This window comes from Elephas maximus, chromosome 13 (assembly GCF_024166365.1).
Source record: "Elephas maximus indicus isolate mEleMax1 chromosome 13, mEleMax1 primary haplotype, whole genome shotgun sequence".
Taxonomy (NCBI): Eukaryota; Metazoa; Chordata; class Mammalia; order Proboscidea; family Elephantidae; genus Elephas; species Elephas maximus.
Genome location: NC_064831.1, coordinates 52,882,722 through 52,905,519, shown reverse-complemented (window position 1 = coordinate 52,905,519; position 22,798 = coordinate 52,882,722). Strand labels below are relative to the sequence as shown.

The 22,798-nt window shown below is 41.0% G+C and overlaps 1 protein-coding gene across 11 annotated transcripts in view; it reads right to left on the bottom strand.

Moving 5' to 3' along the window:
• The window catches only part of TLN2 (talin 2), a 490,123-nt gene that overhangs the window by 178,620 nt on the left and 288,705 nt on the right, over positions 1-22,798 (bottom strand). For all 11 annotated transcript variants that reach the window (XM_049905877.1, XM_049905876.1, XM_049905875.1 and 8 more), the window contains 4 exons: positions 22,138-22,290; positions 20,028-20,170; positions 18,299-18,426; positions 1,101-1,164 (listed from right to left, as the gene is read on the bottom strand). In XM_049905877.1, the coding sequence (XP_049761834.1) occupies positions 1,101-1,164; positions 18,299-18,426; positions 20,028-20,170; positions 22,138-22,290 (488 nt within the window). The remainder of the gene's footprint in view (positions 1-1,100; positions 1,165-18,298; positions 18,427-20,027; positions 20,171-22,137; positions 22,291-22,798) is intronic.

Sequence of the window (22,798 nt, the reverse complement as noted above, 5' to 3'; positions counted from 1 at the left end):
GAGGCTCCCACCCAGACTGAGGGTCAGAGCACACAGAAAGTGCTTAACTTGAGCTCGAGCCCAAACACCCTACAAATTTCACAACTATATGCAACAATTCATTTGCTTGTACGGTGCAGCAGGAACAGAGTCCATAACTGTAATCAGATATTCAAAGGACTCCGTGTTCCAAAAGGGTTCAGAAGCAACACTTTCATGACAGCTAGAAAGATGTTCTTCTCAGGAGAGGTATCATTCTAATCTCCATCCAACATATATTTTTTCCAAAGAGCAGGATATATAAATGCCTTTTTTTTTATATCACTGTGCTTGGGGAAAAAAATCCTGGATAAAAAATGTGTTTCACATACTTGAAATGTATATTTCAATTCGAATTTATATTTCAAGACCGAAGACGACTTTGATACCTTGAATTCATCAGAGTGACTGTGTCACAGCCAAGCTTTTCCTACTGGTTGCTTAGAATGGACAAGTTTTGGAACTTTAGAATAAACCTGGATTTTTAACAAAGGCACCAGTTCTCGCGTTTTAGCTTCTGGAAAAAAATCTCTAGACAATGAAGCTAGTGACCCAGGGCATTTTAATGGCATAGCGTCTTCCTTTAATGCTACGAAGAAAGATAAAACCAGAGCCCAAACCAAAACCGTTGACCATCAGCTGATTCTGACTCATCGCGACCCCATGTGTTACCGAGTACAGCTGCTCCACAGGGTTTCACTGGCTGTAATCTTAAGCAGATTGCCAGGACGTTCTTCCACGGCGCTGCTGGATGGGTTTGAATCCCCAACCTTTAGGTTGGCAGGCGACCACAAACTGCTTGAGCCACCCAGGAACCTTGCTACCAAGATAATGCCTCTTGAAATTAAATGTATGCACATTTTCCTCAGAGAGGCTAAGTAACCTTTAGCAAGAAGGTATGGATTAAGATAATAAATCTGCCCAAAGTGGAACTGTCAGCTTCTTTACTCTGGAGCCACTCATCATTTATTATACAAGCAAAGTACATGCACAGGATACAAAACTACCATTGCTGAGGGCTCTCACCCTAATAAATGAGGATAGGGAGGAGGGGAATAATAAATTCTGCATGTTTCCAGTACCTGAAATATCCTCTTTTCAGCTCCTCTCTGCTTGATATATTCTTTGGGCAGGAATTCCTTTAGGCTGAGAGGGAGAAAAAAAAAAAAAGGAAGGCATTTATTATGTTCTATGATGAGAAGCAAAAAAAAAAAAGAGAGACTTTCCATAAAGCCCACAGTTAAGTCACGAACTCACCCACTCTTTTATGGTATAATTCGTAACAGACGGCCATATCCCACAATGCATTTAAATAAAGACATAAATAAAAAACCAGTCTGATTAAAAAAAATGGTTCAAACTAACATATTTAAAGAAGAATTTCTAGGATACACTGTTAAGTGAAAAAAAAAAAAAACACAGCCTAAGGGTATGCAATATGCTACCCTTGGTAAGAAAGGGAATTTTTTTTTTTTTTAAACAATAGAAGAATAAATCTAGTCCTATAAAAAAATACTCCTCTATGGGGAGACCTGAAAAGGAGGGCCAAGAGAAGAAGGATGGAAATTAGGCCTCTGAATGTCTCCTGAATTACAGTTTTGAGTTTGGAATCAGATGAAATCACAAAGGAGGGGGAAAAAGGCAACCTCTTTTTTTTTTTTTTAAACACCAAAAGCAAACTGAGACAAATGAACTTCACAGTATATCAAGCTGGCAGCGTAACGACATGGAGAATAAGGATTTCAAGTAACTTTGAAAAGTCTTTGGACTACACATCCCTAGTGGGATTCATCTTAGAGAATAAACCACAGCAGACTTGTTAGTAAAAATCGTGATATCATTATTTCAGAATTAATGCCCTACCCACCTGCCCCCCCCACTCTCTCTCTCTACACATGCACATATATAAAATTAGGATATTACATTATAAATAGGAATGCTATAATATAAAAAGGATAAAGCAAATGATAAATTATATTAGTTGTTACAAACCAAGATTTTCAGTATAAAATAGATAAAAATAAAGCAAAAAAAAAAAAAAAAAGTTGAATAAAAACCCTGTAATCTTTCATCTGAATTAGAAATACTGACCTGAACTCCTGATTCATTTTCCTGACTCGTGTTTCTAAAGAAACATCTATTTTTTAGTTAGAGCCAACGGACAGCCTGGAAGCAATGACAACCTGCTGGCAATGAGCACCTTCGGTGCCTTGGCTATGTGGTTTTCAAATACCATTTCCCACCAAAAGGAACCTGGCATCCTTAGAGAAATGGCTGACTCTAGGTCTGGGGCATGAAAGGTATAAAATGTTCCCAGGACTTCATGTGTCTTAGATTGAAGAAGCTATCAAAATGACACTGGAGTCATCATCAAGGAATTCCCACTAGCAAAAAATAGGATGATTTTAGAACTTTATACTAAAGAAGAGAGAGCAGAATAACGTGCCCATCACCCAGCTTCAACAATTACTAAGTCAGAGCCAATCATGACTCGCCTGCTCTCCCAAAACTAGTCAGTGACAAGTTGATGGGAAACTTTGTAATGGGTAGGTTAGTCTGACAACATCTAAACTCAATGATCAATTTTTATATTAATAAGAGTGGGAAAACCAGAGAACCTACACCTCCTGGCTGACACAACAGGAAGTAAAACAGCACCATTTAGGAAGTATTCATGATAATAATTAATTAATTGAATGTGAATTTAATTAAGCCCCTAGATCTAAATATTTATAAAAGAAGGAATAGAAGAACATATTAAATGCCACCATGAGAGTACAATGAGCCCAATCCAAACAAGAGGAAATTCTACAAAAATAACTCAAGGTTCCTCATAAATAAATAGCTTTGGGAGTGGTGTTGAAGAAGGGAAAATGGTAGCAGATTTAAAAAGATTTACAAAACATATCTATTACAAAGCTACCGTAATCAAGATAGTCGGGTACCGGTATAACAGGGATCACAGAATAGGCATAGAGATTAACGGAATAGAATTGAGAGCCCAGGCTGACTTTTTATAAAGGTGTCAAGACCATTCAATAAGGAATAATAATAGCCTCTTCATCAAATCATGCTTAGACAACTGGATTTCCATAGGCAAAAGTTGAATCCCTACTTCATACCATACACAAAAATTAACTAAAAATGGATCACAAACCTAAATGTAGAGCTAAAATTATAAAACTCTTAGGAGAAAACACAGAGTAAATCTTCATTGCCTTAGGTTGGGGAAAGACTTTTTAGATATGACAACAAAAATACATATAGCAAAAGAAAAAAAAAGAGATAAATTGGACTACATCAAAACTAAAAACTTTTTTAATGGAAATGACTTCATCAAGAGAGTGAAAAAACAATTCACAGAATGGAAGATAATATTTACAACTCAACCTGACAAAGGATTTATGTTTCAAATATATGAAAAAAAAACCCTACAGCTCAATAAGAAAAAGACAAATAATCTAATTTTCAAAAATGGACAAAGGATCTGAACAGATGTTTCCTCAAAGAAGATATATAATTGGCCAATAAGCACATGAAAAAATGCTCAATATCATTAGCTATCAAGAAAATGCAAGTCAAAACCATAACGAGATACCACTGCACACCTACTAGGATGTCTACCATAAAAAAGACAGACAGTAGCAAACGTTGGTAAGGGTACGGAAAAATTGGAACCTCATATATGGCAAGTGGGAATGTAAAATGACACAGATGCTCTGGAAAACAGTTTGGTAGTTCTTCAAAATGTTAAACATCAACTCCACTTCTAGGTACGTACCCAGTAAAAATGAAAGCGTATTTCCTTACAAAAACGCATCTGAATGTTCATAGCAGCATTATTCATTAATAGTAAAAAAGGAGAAACAACCCAAACATCCATCAACTGATGAATGGATGAAATGCGATTTATCCATACAGTGACATACAACTCAGCCATAACAAGGAATGAAGTGCTAATATACACTACTACATGTGAGAACCTTGAAAACATCATGCTCCATAGAAGAAGCCAGTCACAAAAGAGCACATGTTGTATGACTGTATTTATGTGAAATGCCCAAAACAGGCAAGTCTACAGAGACAGACGTAAATTAGTGCTTGAGAGGGCTAGGATGGGAGTGCGTAGAACGGCAGAGACCAGTAACAGGTACACGGTTTCTTTCAAGAGGTACAAAAATGTTCTAAAATTATATTGTGGTGATGGTTGCAGAATCCTGTAAATCTACTATAAAAACACTGAATCGTACACTTTAAGTGAATGAACCGCATGGTACGTGAATTATAATCTCAATGAAGCTGTTAAAAAGAACATATCAATCAAATACGATACATAGACTTTGTTTGGATCCTGGTGTGAACCAAGTATAAAATGACATTTTTGAGACAACGGAAGAAAATTAACCAGGTTGAGTATTAGATGACATTAAAGAATTATTGCTAATTTTGTTTGTTGGTAGGATGAATTTGTGGTTGTGATTTATTATTTAAAAAAAAAATCTTTTATCTGTTAGAGAAACATACTGAAGTATTCATATATGACATGATATGTTATCTTAATTTGCTTTACCATACTCCAGTGAAAAAGACGGGGAGGGGGAGGCCCAGGTTCTGGGTCCATTAAGACTTGAATAATGATCAATCTGCAAACACTTCCTTAGACAAAGGGATTTCAGGGATCTGGGCCTGAGCACCAGCAGAACATTGTCTCATCAAGAGACCCCAAGGCAGCTAGCAGGAGGGATCTGAAAAATACCCAATCAACAGCAACTCAGATGATCATGATTAAGCAACCTGGACAAAAATGAGTGATTGAGAGCGCTGGAAAGCACCAGTATCACAAAAGAAGAAGCTGAGTCACAGACAGGTTGAGTGGCTGCTAAGTAGCAGAGAGTCTCTGACCTCCCAGACCAAGTGTGGATCCACCTGAACACACAGCCATTTCAGCTTTTCCCTCATGAGTACATTTAAAATAACAATGAAGAAGCACCAATGTGTGTGCTGCAGCTGTGGGCCTCTAAACAGTCGCTTCCATGCCATCAGCAAAAAGAGACCTGGCTAAGGTTACCAAAAGTACCCAGAAAAGACTTCACACCAACCCCCCTCAAAGCAATAATAACGTTACTGGAAGCGTACCACATATGATAGTGTCCAGTGGCCGGCCAGAGCTAGAATACACTGGAGATCTATGTCAAGAAAGTTCCGTGTTGCTACAGGCTGCCCTGCACTCAACTCTGCAAAACTAACCCACGCACGTCGGCCTCCCATCCATTCTTCAGTGGGTACTGAAAAATATTCCCAGAAACTTGCACGAGGGGTATTACCCTAATGTCTCAAAAACAGATTTTGTGGCAGCTTATTTTAAAGTATTACATGAAGTGTGTGTGTGTGAGGGGGAGAGACACACTCTCCCCAATTAATCCGCAAAGCGCAGGGTGTCAGCAGAAAGAGGGGGCCCCCCCGCAGACAGCCTGTCATCGCTGCCTGCCAGGCGGCAGTGCTGCAGTTCCAGCTCAGTTGTTGTTGTGATTCCCAATTCCGGGTTTGGAAGGCTCCTGAGCATCTGGGACACACATACAAGTGAAATCTGTCAACCTTCTCGGAGAAAATGGGTCAGGTTGTCAAACCTGATTGGAAAATTTTCTCCTAATTAAGCAAGTTCTGGCCAAGCAAAGTCCCACCCTTTTCCTCCTCCAATGTTCCCTCCCTAAAAGGGCCAAAAAACCCAAACCCAATGCCTTCGAGTGGATAGCGACCCTATAGGACAGAGTAGAACTGCCCCATAGAGTTTCCAAGGAGCACCTAGAGGATTCGAACTGCTGACCCTTTAGTTAGCAGCTGTAGCACTTAACCACTACGCCATCAGGGTTCCAGTCATCTAAAATTCCTACATTTAGATCTCACTCCTCTTCAGAACTCTCCTGCCAGCCTTGTAGGGGCCGTCCTTTCTGAACACAGTGGTAATAACAGGCCCTCCGCTTCACCAATGAGCAGACTTACTCTCTAAAACACACAGGAGTTTGAAGTTTATAGCCAATGGACTCCCTTCTCATGAGCCCCAGGCTTCTGCTCCAGGCCAGACAGCACCCCTACCAAGGTGTACTTCTTTGCCAATCTGTGTAGCTGGTTACATACACCCGGCCACTGCCATCCAGTCGCTTCTGACTCACAGTGATCCCATAGGGTTTCCAAGGCTGTAAATCTCTATGGAAGCAGACTGCCACATAGTTCTCCCTCGGAGCCACTGGTGGTTTCGAACCACTGACCTTTCAGTTATCAGTCAATTGCTTTAACCACTGTGCCACCAGGGCTCCTTGTTACATACACAGATTAAGTAATATACTGACATATCCCATAAGCTACTAAAACATGACCAAAAGGGAGCCAATGAATGCTTCCTAAAGGTCAATACTTACGAAAAGCTATTAGATAGAGGTGAGAAAATGGCAAAATGCCAAAAAGCATCAATAAAAATAAAAATTCTGTGCTCAAACTCATAGATGACACACTAGAGATGTGTACCTACAAGAAAGATCGTGTAGAACCCCAATCGGGGGACCCACACCCAGAGAAAAAACTTCCGCCCTGCATCAAAAGGTTGGGACATGAATGCCTAGGTTTAAAGTTAAAATAAAACGTTTCAGAGATGTAGATATCATTTGTTAGGATTCTGCACTTTGACTTTTGGGATTATCTAAATCAACAGTCCAAACCAGGTTGTTAAGAAGGTTTCTACTATCAACAATAACTGTCACTTATTCATCATTCTTCGGGCATTTTCCACGAGTAAGTAGATTAAGTAAATTGTAACCAAAGTCCTAGGGAAAAAAGAAAAACATCCCATTTTGTGAGAGGAATCTGAAGCTCAGGGAAACCTAAGTAACCTGCCCACAGGCACAGCCAGCAAGTCAAACCTCTTGTCTGTGGGCTCTGGGGACTATGCTCCTAACCAAATATCCTTTACTCAAACGATATCATGTTTATTAGTACTTTAGAATCTTTACATGAGGAACGGAGTAGAACAACAGCAATACCCAATCAAATGATGACAAGGACTATTGTGATGGCAGTCAACTTTCTAGAAACACCCAGAAGCCCGATGTCAGGCAAGGGGAAGTCATAAACCCATTGAAGGAGGGGGCCTGGATTCAAATCTGGATGTTCATTAAAATCTCATTCTCTTGTGTAAAACCTAAACTGCCTCTATAAGTTAATTCCAAAAGAGAAGGCTGAAAGATGTGTTCAGGTCTGGCAATAAGTATACGAGTATACGAGTATACACGGAGGCTGCTGTGATTCGGGGTAATGTTAACTGCCTCTCATCTGTCCCAGAGCTGTCACCAAGTAACTGTGTGACCAAGAGCTAGTCACTACCTCTCATGTTGGTTTTATCACCTGACAAGATGGGAGGACTCCTACTTTGTAGAGTATATTGCTCATATATGAACTAAAATTAAGGGATGGCCTCTCGTTCCTGAGGGTATCAATGGGAACAAACAAAGCAGGTTAAGTGTCTACCCAGCACAAGGTGGAGGAATGGAGGGAAGAGAAGGTAGAGAGGGGCAGCACGGTGCCACCAGCTTTGGATGGCAGTGGCACCCAAAGGCCACTGGAACACCCAGGTTTACTATCTCCAACCTTTTTGTTTAAACACCAAATTATTAACAATAACATTTCAATTTTGTATTAGCACTACCCGAGAACATGTTAGAAATGCAAATTCTCAGGTCCTACTACTCCCCCACCCACTGCCTTCCAGCTGACTCCAACTGTTACGGAAGCCCACTGCCACATCTTTCTCCCTCAGAGCGACTGATGGGTTCAAACCGCAGATCTTTTGGTTAGCAGATGAATGTTTTAACCACTGAGCAACCAGGGCTCACTGGCCCACCCCAGACCCACTGAAAAAGAGGCTCTGAGGGCAAAGTCCAGAAGTCTGTGTTTTAACAAGCCCCCTGACTGACTGGATGCACACCAAGGCTTGACAACCACTGACACAAAGTGTTGAAAGATCACATTATAGAATCAGACACACCTGGATCTGAATTCAGACTCAAAGATCCACAATTCAAAATGTCTGTGTGATTGAGAGTATTGGTTAAGTTATGGTTAACGGTGATGACAAAGGCAGATGGAAGCACTGAGGGAGCAGAGAAACACCTAGGGTGGCAAGAACAACTGGAAGGCATCAAGATGGCATGGGAGAAGCAGGGTCTGACTCAGACACAGTAGTTTTGTGATCCTGAATGATCCCGAACCAATGTAAGCGTGGGCACCACGCAGCAGCTCAGAGGCAGCTCAGGGCTGGAAGAAATTCAGAAGTTCCTGGTTTGAAAGTTCTGGAGTTTGGAAACAAGCCAGGGGCAGGGGGAGGTGCCAAGCTTACGAGGCTACTGCTAGGAGGAAACAGTGAAGGCACCACCATCACGCGGTCATAACCTCCCAAGTGGAACAGGTGAGCTCAGGGCTGCCAGGAACACAGGACAGAAGAGAATCATAAAGAAACAACAGTGCAGAAAGGGATGAAAGTGATCTTTAATTGTATTTTACTTTTAATTTGTCTGCAGGTGAGCAAATAGAAGGTAAGAATGAAAAACAAAAGCTGTAATGCCTGTTTCACTGTTAGTCTGAAAACAGCATCTACAGATAAATTACTCTGACAAAAGTACACAGGAGGTGCGTCTGACACAGATGCCAGGAGAAAAACTGACTTAAGACCTCCTACTGTGTCAAAAGCCTTGCTTGTTGACGACAGAAATATCTTCAGCTTGTAGGGAAAAAAAATTCCAAGTCCACTCTCAATTCTTGCCCAACAGAGATTCACAGCCTGGGTTGCTTTGTTTTTCTCAGCAAAATACTTCAGAGGAACAGGTGAATGCTTTCTATGCACAAGCCCTATGAGGGGCCGCCGTAATCGGGGGTGAGAGAGAAGTTCCCACAGCTGGCTATCCGTCTACCTGCACCCAACCACTGGGCTGTTTTCCCCCTGTAACAGAGAGACTAACAGATCAGGCCAAAAAATGGAAACCTTTTGTCCGAACTCCAACTCCTATTAATTCTGCCTCTGCCACGTGTTATACACCCAACCTTAATGAATACATGCTTTTACCACTGTCACAAAAAAAAAAAACCAAACCCACTGCCATCGAGTTGATTCTGACTCATAGTGACCCTATAAGACAGAATAGAACTGCCCCATAGAGTTTCCAAGGAGCTCCTGGTGGATTCAAACTGCCAACCTCTTGATTAGCAGCCGTAGCACTTAACCACTACGCCACCAGGGTTTCCTTACCACCCTAAGTCCAGACTATTGCAACTTTTTTTTTTCTTAAAGAATTGCTAATTGTGAAACATTTCAGATATACATAAAGTATAAACCTCATAACTCATATATCTACCACCGAGTTTAAATACATGTTAAAATGCTATCATATTTGCTCTGTGATAACACCCTCTCCGTTTTTAAAGAAACAGAGCACAGATTTAACTGAAGAACCACACCATTCTTCCTCCCTATAGTGCCCACTTTCTTGACACTTATCTCCACAGATATGTCAATACGTTCTAATAAACCATATAACCTGTTTCTTTTTGTGTGTATTTTAAAATAGAACAGGTTCATATTCTAAAATGTTTCTTCTGTAAAGTACTTTGTTTTTATATATTTCAGTTTGTGTCCATCTGATGGACATGAAATACTATATCCTTGCTTATTCTGCATTTTCCAGATTATTCATTAGGTTGAATATCTTTTCACATCTTTATAAGCCAGCTGAATTTCGTCTTCTCTGAAGTGTGTATTGATTTCCGGGTTATCTTTTTCTCAGAAGATCTTTTTTCTTCTTAATATCTTATCAAACATTATTAAATATTAAGGTCAACATTAATTATTAATTTGCTCTCTGGTAGCATGCATTGCAAATATGAGAATTCCTTCTTCCAGTCTACAACTTCCTTCTAACTTGGTGATGTATTTTGCCCAATAAAATATTTGAATTTTCGTAACTGTAGATTTATTTATTTATCCATCTTTTTGACTCCTATATCACCCTACACCAGTAATACGGTGCTTCAGTTACCAATTTTATAAGAAATTGTAGTATTGAATTATGTGACTTCTCTATTTTCTTCAATTAGTCTTGGGTATTCTTGAACCTTGACTAGTCCATACTAATTTTTCACAGCCTTATTGAGAGATTCACATTTTTTTCTTTAGAAAATGATTTTATTTTCAGATGGTTCCACAGATTATTTTTTCAGCGGACTGTTTTTTAAAGTAGTTTTACGTTTATAGGAAAAAATAGTGCAGAAAGTACAGAGTTCTCATATATAGCCCCTTCTGCCCCCTATATTATCTCATATTAGTTTTAAGACTACTTTTTCTCATTACTTGATAAGTGGAATTTAGTTTGGAACTGAACTGAATTTATAAATTTGGACAGAACTGCTTTTTATAATATCAAGCCTTCCTATCCGTTAACATACCAAATCACTCAATTTATTCAGACCTCCTTTAAAGTTCTTCACCAAACTTTTGTCATTTTATTAGTAAGATCTTGAAAATCTTTGGATAGCTTCAGTCCAAGATTAATTATACTTTTGGTTGCTATTACTAAAAAGGTATTCTTTAATTCAAAATGCATTTTGTAATTGTTGCTTAATTATGTATGAGAATACTATTTGTTACATAGTTCAGAGACCTTTAAGCTCTTATTAGTTCTAAGAGTTTAGATTGACTGAATTATTGATGTAAATAATCACATCACCCACGACTAATCACAGCTTTGTTTTCCCTTTCCAATCCTGGTATTGTTTATTCCTTTTTCTTACATTATTGCACTTGTTAGGATATCCAGCATTGTTTTAACAAGAAGCTCTGACAGCGAGCATCCATGTCTGATTCCTGACATTAAAGGGACTGTTTCTAACGTTAAACCATTCACTATAACATTTGCTGTAGAAACCTGCTTTAGTCATCATGTGCTGCTATAACACAAATACCCCAAGTGGATGCCTTTAACAGACAGAAGTTTATTCTCTCACATTTTAGGAGGCTAGAATCCAAATTCAGGGTGCCAGCTCCAGGGGAAGGCTTTCTGTCTGTCAGCTCTCCGGGATGGTCCTTGTCATCAATCTTCCCCTAGTCTAGGAGCTTCTCAGCGTATGGACCCTAAGTCCAAAGGACAAGCTCTGCTCCTGGTGCTTCTTTCTTGGTGGTATGAAGTCTCTCTTCTCTCTGTTCGCTTTTCTCTTTTATATCTCAGAAGAGATTGACTCAACATACAACCTCATCCTGTAGATTGAGTCCTGCCTCATTAACATAACTGCCCCAAATTCTGCCTCGTTAAGATCATAGAGGTTAGGCTTCATAATACACAGGATAATTACATCAGCTCAAGAATGGAGGGCAACCACACTATACTGGGGATCATGGCCTAGCCAAGTTGACACACGTTTCTGGGGACACAATTCAGTCCATAACAATACCCTTTAGGAGATTATGGTGTGTCATGAGGTTTATCTGTTTTTCTTTTTTAATCACGGTTATTGTATTTTGTCAAATTCTTCCTCTCTAGTTAAGACAACTGTATATTCTCTCATCTTTAATATAACATAGTAAATTACATTAAAACTCTTTTTAATGTTAAACCCAACAAACTCAAATATTACCTTCTCCATAAGGCTTTCCTTAGACATCCAGTCTAAAATGGCAAATTCCTCCCCACTCGCTAGAACACATACACATCCCCTATAAACGTTTCCTGCTTTAATTTTCATGTTAGCATTCATCATCGTTTAATATATTAATGCGTTTTACTTGTTTATTATTACTTATTGTCTCCCTCTCTGCACTAGATCAGAAGTTCCCTGAGGGCAGGATGTTTGACTGTATTTTACACTGTTATAACTCCAGTGCCCAGAACCTGCCATACAGTTGTTGTTAGGTACCTCTGAGTTGGTTCCAACTCATAGCAACTCTATGCACAAGAGAATGAAACACTGCCCAGTTCTGCACCATCCTCACAATTGTTGCTATGCTTGAGCCCATTGTTGCAGACACTGTGTCAATCCATCTCCTTGAGAGTCTTCCTCTTTTTCACTGACCCTCTACCAAGCATGATGTCTTTCTCCAGGGACTGATTCCTCCTGATAACATGTCCAAAGTGTATGACACATAGTCTCACCATCCTTGCTTCTAAGACAGATCTGTTCATTCTTCCGGCAGTCTACGGTATATTCAATATTCTTCGCCAATACCACAATTCAAAGGCGTCAATTCTTCGGTCTTCCTTATTCGTTGTCCAGCTTTCGCATGCATATGAGGTGACTGAAAACACCATGGCTTGGATCAGGTGCACCTTAACCCTTAAGGTGACATCTTTGCTTTTCAACACTTTAAAGAGCAGATTTACCGAATGCAATGCGTCTTGATTTCTTGTACTGCCGCTTCCATAGGTGTTGACTGTGGATCCAAATAAAATGCAAACCTTGACAACCTCAATCTTTTCTCCATTCATCATGATGTTGCTTATTGGTCCAGTTATGAGGATTTCTGTTTTCTTTAACGCTGAGGTGTAATCCATACTAAAGGCTGTGGTCTTTGATCTTCATTAGTAAGTGCTTCAAGTCCCTCTTCCCTTTCAGCAAGCACGGTTGTGTCATCTGTATAATGCAGGTTGTTAATGAGTCTTCCTCCAATCCTGATGCCCCGTTCTTCTTCATATAGTCTAGCTTCTTGGATTATCTGCTCAGCATACAGACTGAACAGGTATGGTGAGAGGATACAACCCTGACACATACCTTTCCTGACTTTAAACCATGAAATATTCCCTTGTCCTGTTTGAATGACTGCCTCTTGATCTCTGGGCAGGTTTCTCAGGGGCACAATTAAGTGTTCCGGAATTCCCATTCTTCGCAATGTTATTCATAATTTGTTATGATCCACACAGTCAAATGGTTTCCTTCCAGTCTACTTCAATAATTTCTCTTAATTATTTCCTTTCTTCTATTTTGATGTTCTTCTTGTATCAGTCATTCTCTGAGGCATGTTAAATTCGTCCATGAAAATATTCCACTAACTCTGATATTGTCCTGTAATTATTTCTCCTTTATGCATTTTAAGGCAATGTTGTTAGATGCATACGAATTTGTGATTATTATACTGTACTGGTGAATCATTCCTCTGTCTTTATAATGATCTTCTTTATCCCTACTTGTGCTTTGTTTGCCTTGAAGTCTATTTTCTGTAATATTAAATATAGCTTCTCCAGCTTTGATTTAACTAGTAATTACCTGGTCATTTCCCATGCCTGTGATTTCAATTTTTCTTTGTCCTTAGATTTTAAGTATTTCTCTTGGGAACAGGAGATCCTTGTACTTAAAAAATAAAATAAAATCTATTCAATATGAGAGCTCCTGTCTATTAACTGGTGAGTTTGATTTACTTATATTGGCTAGGATGGCTAATATACTTGGATGTATTTCTACTATCTTATTTTGTACACTTTATTTACAATGCTTTTTCTGGCTTTGTTTCTATTATCTACCCTGCACAACAACTGTTGTACTGGTCAGGTTGTTTATACTCCTTCTTTTTTCTACATCTACTAGTTTGGAAGTTATACCATCTTTTTCTATCCTATTTGGCTACCTGCACTTTTTCCCCAACATCTTATTATGAAAATCTTCAAACACACAAAGAAGTTGAAAGAATTGTGCAGTGAAACACTCTCTGCCCACCACCTAGAGCTATCTTCCATTTATCACTTACACTTGATTTAAGGTCTAAAGTTTATCAGCATTTCCAATCTCCTCCCATATAATAAGGTCCACAGAAGACTTTGACTGCGATCACTTACTTCTGAAAGTCTTCTACCTTGTTTTAAGGGTTCTGAAATTAGTCTTTATTATAATGTGTTTTGTCACTGTGGCTGTTTTAAGAGCTAATTCTTTTTTGGATTTTCCTTCTCTTTTACCAAATTTTTTGATCAGTGTTGCTTCCTGCACCATACTTTTCTTGGCTTTCTAGAAACAATTCATAGTAGCCCCCCCAGTCTCCACTGCAATATCTGGCATCCTAAATAGACCATCCTGCATTTTAAAAGAGTTATACGGCTGGACCTTGTTGAAATCATCAGAGCCAAATTTTGACTCTCCATAATAACCCTTTCATAAGTTTATTTGCCAAGCAGTCTGTAGTCTGGAAAACATCAAGGAGCTAGTACAGTGTCTCAGTATCTCCCTTATACCTTCCCTCTACCTGGCACAGCAGACCATGCTCAGGATGTCCTCAATAAGCAAAAGAAAAACAGACAACACGCTTTCTGCGAACACTTTCTCAATATAGTGGGGCATAAAGTATATACCTGCTTATTAGTTTACACATTATTTATACTTCATTCTCCAGTAAAATGCCCCTTTCTGGGATTCTCTGAAGGTCACCTGAGGAAAACAGTCCTATAGATACAGCACACCAGACTTGATTTGGGAGAGCTGGCTTTTTTCCTGGCTTCCAGCTCTCACCAGTTTTGCACCTTATCTCTGTCTCTTTCTGGGACCTGTTTCCCAATCTCTACAGCAGATGAAATGCCTTACATAATCTTTAAATGTCTGAAAACTCAGAAATTTCAGTCACTCATTTCCATGATTCTGAATCCAGAAATTGTTAAAGAGACTGAAGAAAGGTAAAAGAAACTCTAATAAAAATGTTCCTAGTATGCTGACTTTGAGCAACAGTGCTAAAGCAAATTTTCAAAAAACTGAAAGAAACTTACTCATTAAACACACCTCTCCGTACCTCGTTCAGAAGTGATGCGACTGAAATCTCTGCCTGACCTTTCTCTTCAATCTGACTCTGTGAATTGTTCAAGCGGATGTTGCTGTTAGGTGCCATCAAGTTGATTCCGACTCACAGCAACCCCATGTGACAGAGCAGAACCGCCCCACAGGGCTTTCTAGGCTGTCGTCTTTATGGCAGCAGATCACCAGGTCTTTCTCCTTCAAGTGCACAGCACATAGGAGAGCAAGATGGGAAAAGACATAAGGCCTGGAACACACGGCCCAGCCGGTCACCAGGGCCAGCCCAGGGGTACACAGCCCTGAAAACAGGACCCACCTATCCAATTTACAATCAGGGAAATGGGGCCTCGTGGTTTAATTAAAAGGAGAAGCACATCCTGTGAAGTTTTACCTGTGTAGTACGCACAATAATGTACACAATTAAATATCGACATTAAACGAAAACACCTCATTACCCAGACTAGATTTGGTTTCATTAAAAAGTAAATCAAAACTCCTAAGGAAAAATTGCCAACAGGCACAATACGCTTGCTTTAATAAGGAATCTGAGTAAGACTACCCGTACCACCAGAGGCGTGAGCTTCATAATGCAGCCCGAGAAACAAGAAAGCCAACTGAATAAAACTGCTTCACCTTTGCTATCTCAGATTATTATAGGAAGGGACATTATCAACGACGGTAAGTACACAGCATCGTGCAGGACTGTAAATTACAGTAACACGGCTGAGGCCACTGCTGGCCCTCTGATGCCAGTGTGCCAGCTCAGCACCAGCACTCAGCAGGTACATACCGTCCACTGTGAGCTGACAGGCACACCCAGGGATGCTAGAAAAGAGACAGAAGGATTTAGTAATCACATTTTTATGTACAATTTTGCTGCATATCGGGAGACCAAGGATAGCAGCAAGTATGCCCTGAACGCAGGAATGCCTTTGAAAATGACAACTCAATGTTACAAGGCAGAAGCCATATGCAGAAAAATTCTTTAAGTAACTGTGAACGGGGCAGCGGTGGTTCAGTGGTAAAATTCTAGCCTTCCATATAGGAGACGTGGGTTCGATTCCTGGCCAATGTACCTCCAGCCACATCTATCAGTGGAGGCCTGTGTGTTGTTGCTATGATGCTGAACAGGTTTCAGCGAAGCACCCAAACTAAGACAGATTAGGAAGAAAGTCCTCGCAATCTACTTCAGAAAATCAGCCAGTGAAAACCCTACAGATCACAATGGGTTGATCCCATCATGCATGGGTCTCCAGGAGTTGGGAGTCAACTTGACAGCAGCTAACTACAACTGCGAGGAAATCACTTCTCCTCTCTCAGCGCCCTACCACATCCATCGCATAAAACGCTGCTTTCTCAGTTCCCAGTGGGGGCCTAGAGAGTAGTTGCCCCAGCCCTCAGGAGAAGAGGCATCAATTAAACGACCAGGATATGATCATACAACCAGGCTCGGCCACCAGCTGAACAGTTACATTGGAATCTGCTTCCCACCAGGGCCACACAGGTTTATTGCCGGGAAAGTGTAAAAATAGGTAAACACTTTTTTAGAAAATGTTTGATTCATAAATCTGCCCTCTAGTCTCTCCTATTCTTCAGCAGTTTTTCACAGAAGCAGAGAGAAACAAAGAATGTTGGCTCCTCCAGGGGCTAATGAGTTTTTGATGTCTATTTATCAACTTCCATGACCATAAACCTCAGGTTTATGACATCAAATGTATCTAAGGGACCAGCTGTGAAGTTAGACTGTGGGAACAGGGAAACTACTAAAAACACGTGTGTGTTTGTGAGTGTATGTGTGTGTGAGTGTGCGGTCTTTTGTAAAGCATCTGTGGTGCCACAGAACAGAGGGAAAGGCCACTTTCCCATGGCTCCTGTAGGAAGGAAGCCATGTGGGCCGGGAAGAAAAGAGTCCTGATGAGCCCTTGACCATACAACTCGTGTGGATAATATACAACTGAGTAAGTGACAGGAGCTGCCGAGAGCCATCCTCAGAGTCAAGGTCACAGCCTGGTATGTTGTAGGACAAAGCATAACATTAGGAAGTCTCCTAGGGTTTCATTAAGCCAGGGGTAGTTTTTTTTTTTTTTTTTTTTTAACAATTCAGTTTAGAACAAACAGCAGCTTAAAGTCGGGTTTTCTTCTTACTCCAGGGCACATGCTGGTCCTGACTGACTTCTCCCACCAAAGTCAAAGGGGGTCAAGCGTCTAGTTACATTATCTTCTCCCCTTGACACCCTTGGACACAATATAGCTCATGGCCTACTCAACATGTCTCATGCTGCATATCCTCCATCAAAAGCTCACGTCCTCCCACCCCCAATGGGCATTCACATCAGGTTCCAAAAAGTCTCCACAAGTCACTCGCTAGGTAACTGCAGGATGTCGACCATGAGTGAATTTTTTTTTTGGAGGGGGGGGCCTCATTCACATGTTTCATCTGCACCTCCATGATGGGATCTGCTGTGAGCAGCCAATCAGTTGAAAGGGAGCTTCCTTGGGGGTAATGGCTGCATCTAATATAGGTGGACTTGCTAGCAAGACTTTCGGGCTTTTGCTCGTTCTGGATCCTGCAGCTGGCTGCTGTTATCTGACCTCTGGTTCTTGGGACTTGAGCTACCAGCTTACCTGCCGATCTTGGGATTTGTCACCCTCTGCAGCTATGTAACTCGGGAGAAGCCTCCAGCCTGACCCATTGACTTGGGACTTTCCAGCCTCTACAACCCTGTGAGCCATTTCCTTGATATAAATCTCTCTCCCTCTTTTTATGTATATATATATAGACAAGTCACTGGTTTTGCTTAAAGGAACCCAGCCTAAGACACCAACTAAGGCCCATGTTCTGTGGGGCCATGATGAATCAGAAGGATTAGCTTTCTCTTGACTCTTGAAGTCTGGAGCCAGAAAGACTCGCCCCCATAAATTTATAAAAAAGAATGAAAGGACAGATGAGCAAAGAGAATGAACTGAGTATTTAAGGTGCACATCACACTTTCAGAGCAACTAAGAATCCACAAAGTTGTAGTACAAAAACATGATGTCTTCTTGTCTGTACTCTGGGGCCCCAACGCAGAAGTCTGAGAAAGTTATTAAAGATGACAAAATGTGGTCCATTATGAAGACAGAATGTTCTCACAGGCAGAAGTTTCGGGGTATGGAAAGAAGTGAGTTCCTCAGCCCCAGGGGCATCCTAGAACAGGCTAGAGAGGAAATCACACTGCCTGAACCTGAAACAAATAACCTTCACAGTCGTCACTCCAACAGAATTTCTAGTTATTCTGCTTTTCCCATTACCTACAAATATGATTACATATTCAAATGAGCAAAAAGCTAACGTTTTCATGACTGACTAACACTTGGGTGTATGTTTTCAGCAGCTAGCTCAAAAACGACTCGAAGGCAGTGGGTAGCTCAAAAATGAATAGTGGGAAGAAAAGAAAAAGAAGAGGAGAGGAGATACAATAATAAATAAAAGGCCATTTACTCTAAGAATCCAGGTTTATGCTTATGATCCACATGAGGTCCAAACTGGATCTGGGCTTGAAATCCACCAAATTCACAAGCCTTTTCAAAGGAGACAGGGTGGGAGCCGTTCAGGATGTCGTCCCGAGCCTGAAACACGAGAGAAGGCAAAAGCATCAGGGGTGGGGGAATGACCCATTCTGTCCACCGACAAATCCTCCCCAGAGCCCGTGTTCTCTGTGAGCACAGGGGATATGTGCCAGCCCCCGCAAGGATGCTTTCAGCATGCTGTGTATGATTGTAGCACAGGAGAATAAATAAAGGCAAAAGGAAAACACGTCTTTGCCCCACACTGCCCCAAATAGATGGAAAGCATCAACAGTGCCTGGTACACCAACAACTAAAGCATGATTACAGTCTAAGAAGGTAGATGGGATTGTGAAAAACAGAGGCAAAAGAAAATCCTTGTTCAATTAGCAGATCCATAGAAGCTGGGATAGAAATATGATTTACTTTCTATGACCCCTAAATAAATCATAAAGCTAGCAGAAAAAATAATCTAGAGGTAAAAATCAATCCAACGCCCACTCCAAGATAGAGGAGATTGGGGGGTGGGGGAGACAGATGGACAAACAGGCGAGAACACTCAAGATACTTAGGGGGACTGACAAGCAAACACACAGTCCTAGAACTGGAGACTCACTATGTCTGAGGTCTTCCTTCCCAGTTCTCCATCCATCAGCACTACTGCTATTTATCCCTCTTCTTTGTGTCCTTCCTTTCCCTAGTTAAATGACCCCAAAATACTCTCAGACGTACCCTCTTGGCTATTGCTCTGAGCCTTAAACAACAAGCACTCTCTCACTGTCCTGTTATTTCCTGCCTGCCAAGCTCTTTCCTCCCACCCCTCCTTCCAGGCCATTCTTCCATCCACTAATTCAGAGATCAGCAAACTTTTCCCATAAAGGGCCAAGGAGTAAATATTTTTACACCTTGGGGGCCATACGTCTCTGTGATCTCTGTCATGACTACTGAACTCTGCTCTTGGGCAGCCAAGAGCAGCCACAGAAAATACGTTTAAAAAAAAAAAAGAGCTGCGTGCCAGTAAAACTTTATTTATAAATAGAGGCAGCCAGTATGGCTATGTCTATGGACTGAGAGGTAAATAAATGGAAGGAGGGAAAGAGAAAGGGGAAAGGAACTGAGATGGGGAGAAAGAGAGAAAGATGAATTATGTCTTCCTTGAGATGAGTGAAACCTTGGGCACCATCTAGTGCAAAGCTCACATTTTACATACTAGGGAACTGCAACTTCGGTAAGTTAAATGACTTGTCTAAGTTTTAACAATTAGTTAAAGATAAAGACATAAAAGGTTACTGAGAGGCTATCTTTCAGTTAATGAGGAGTACTGATTTTCTGCTGATATTCTCTTATGTTCTAAGCTGCCAGGTAAGAAAGCTGTCCTATGTTTGAAGTAGTGAACCCATTTGGTCCAATACAACTGCCTCTCAATGCCAGGCCAAGAGGAACTGTACCGGCCAACGGGTCCCAATCTGAGACCAAAGAGAGGCCAACAGAGGTACCACTCTGGACGGGCAGCAGCTCGTGTCAGACATCAGCCTGAGCTATAACCAGAACCGTGTGCGGAACCCATGAGCAATGCCTGCTGGAAACTGGCTTCCGTAACCATGATGGAAGCCGGGGCTCCCAGGAAGCTCATCAACGTCAGTGCTGGGCAGTAAACACTGTACCTGGACATACAGCAAGTTCAGCTGCACAGGGTCTCGCGAGTCTACATTCTGATCAGAGTAAAAGAACTTCCGTCTAAGCAGCAAGGTTTCGTTTTCATCGACTCCTTGTTCTCTGAAGGTTCTGCTGTGATCGAGCCAGTTCACTGCAACACAACAAGACATACGAAAATGCTGTTTAGACTTCCTCCTAACTGAAGGGGGTTGGCCACAACAGCAGACTAATACAGATGCTGATTTCTATACAGTGTTAGTATTTTCTTATATCAGAACTGTTCTTTTTAACCTTGAAAAATAAGTTCACATCTACCATATGATGAACTAAAAAGGTAATGAGAGAAAATTCCCAGCCATTCCTACAGTTAGCTACAGCACTGCGACTGAATTTATAACACGCCCTTCTCTTGGAAAAAAAGAAACAACGACATTAGTGCTTTGTGCTAAGACAACCAAGTCAGGCATTTCCTTTTACATCAAGAGTAGATCTACAGCCCATCTCATCAAGTGAAATAATTTATAAACTCTGAGCATAATGAGTTCTCTCTGAGCCTAATTAGAAAAGACAAGAAAAATGAAAGTAATGGGCTGGGGAGGCTGAGGGAACAGAACACTCCAGGGTGAGGATGGCAGGAACCCTCTCCATGGCCCGGCATGAACTTCACCCATTCTGAGAACCTTCTCCTGGTATCTGTTGTTGTTGTCGTTGGGTGCTGTCAAGTCGATTCCAACTCATAGTGACCCCATGTGACAGAGTAGAAATGTCCAATAGGGTTTTCTAGGCTATAATTCTTATGGAAGCAGACTGCCAGGTCTTTTCTCCCACAGAGCCACTGGGTAAACCTCCACCCTTTTGCTTAGCGCCACCAGGGCTCCTTCCTGATCTCTAGGCCCCTGGAATTGATCACTCCTCTACACTTGCCACAGCTCTCGCACCTACACTCCTCCTTGGGCTTTACACACATATGTGGGTAAGTATTTATTACCAGCCTCATGAGTTTATAAACAACGTTAGCACAGGGAACGTGTCTGATCTACCTCAACTCCCACGATACCTCAGAGAGTATTGTGTATATATTAATAAATCCGCAGGATGTGTCTCCTCAAGTCTCACTTAGAAAGAAGTAAGCTACTGGAAATCACACGAGGCAGAAAGAAAACGGAAGGGACAACAGTTAAGAGGAAATGACAACTCTACTGAAGAGCACCAGACACAATGATGTCTTCCCAATGCAACGGCAAAGGCAACAACAGTGAGGAAAGGGAGGGCCTGGGGAGGTCCAAGTGAGCTGCGGCACGAATTAAGATCCTCTCTGTGGAGGCTCAGGCAGCAAGTTACACACAGCATGGGCTTTGGGACACTTAAGGTGTACCTATATTAATGGTAGCCGTAGAAAATGACTTTCCTGTGATAGATCACATTACTGTTTTGTAACCTCTAAGGAAATAATCTAGGCACAACAGTCGTCAATGGCTGTTAACTTCTAAACGGAATACATAACACAACATAAGGAGTCATCTTTATTTTAAATATATGTGTATGCGTGTCTATGGGCACATGTACATATATGTGTATATATGTGTATATACACACACGCACGCATGCACATTCACACACTTGAATCTGATTAGGCCTCCAGTTTTAAGGAATTACAAAGAAAGGGAAACATGTTAAATGACACCACGGATATGCAATCAACAAAATTCAGACTGTAGGAAGTACTATACAACCAACAATCTGGTTTCTAAACGCACACGCACACACACAAATTGCAATGGGAAAATAAAAGAAGACAGAGCCCACTGATTAAAAGTTAAGCAACCTATCACCCAATCTTACTTGGATCACAGTTCAATCTTAAAATATTTTCGGAAGACAAGAGAAAAAATGTGAACACAATTTGTATATTTGAAATTAAGAGATTTTAAACTTATGGAATGTATTAGTTATTTTTTAATCCCTTAAGAGTCATTATATTTTAGTGACACAAACCTAAATACTTACAGATGAAATGAAAAAAAAAAAAAAAAATACACCCTGCTCTGTGTCACAGAGATGATGGGAGGGGTGAAGCTTGGAAAACCTGGGTACCTGTATCATTTCTCAAACACTTACAGTCATCATCTGTGTGAAGCTTGGCCTTCAGCTTCTCCATCTTCCTCTCATCTCGTAACAGCGTCCTGTCTTTCTTGAGTGTACCTGTCCCTTCCTCTTTCTTTTCTTCCATAGTTTCTTGGATTAAAGAGTATTCTTCATAGTTGGTTATTCCTAAAAGTACAAATTGGGTTATAATCATAAATGATTAAGTTGCCAACAACCCCTTCCAGCCTGAGGCTCAAAATACCCCAAGAAGTTCATGGTGGCAAAGAAGAGAAGGGGCCTTATAAACAAGAGGGCCACGAAGGTGGCCTCGTGGAGCACATGTCAAGTAACTCTGGATAAAACACAAGGTTTTCCGCTAGTTAAGTGACATTCAAAATGTCACGTTCAAGTCTTTTGTCTAATTTTCGAGAAACAAGAACATAGAAGAGATCATGCAAAGGAAGGCAAGACACTGTCAAACCAAAGTGCCTGAAGGAACCTTTGCATGAAGAGAAAACTAAAGTAGACGAGGCTACTTCCTTCAAATATGTGAAGGGCTTGTTGTAGCAAGGAGGCCGACTTGTTCTCTGGGAGAATAAGGCATCCCGGAGAACAGCTGCCTGAGTGTCAGTCGCAGAGGCTGTCACCACCAGTGTTCAAGGAGATACCGGATGTCTGTGATACTGACAGAGAA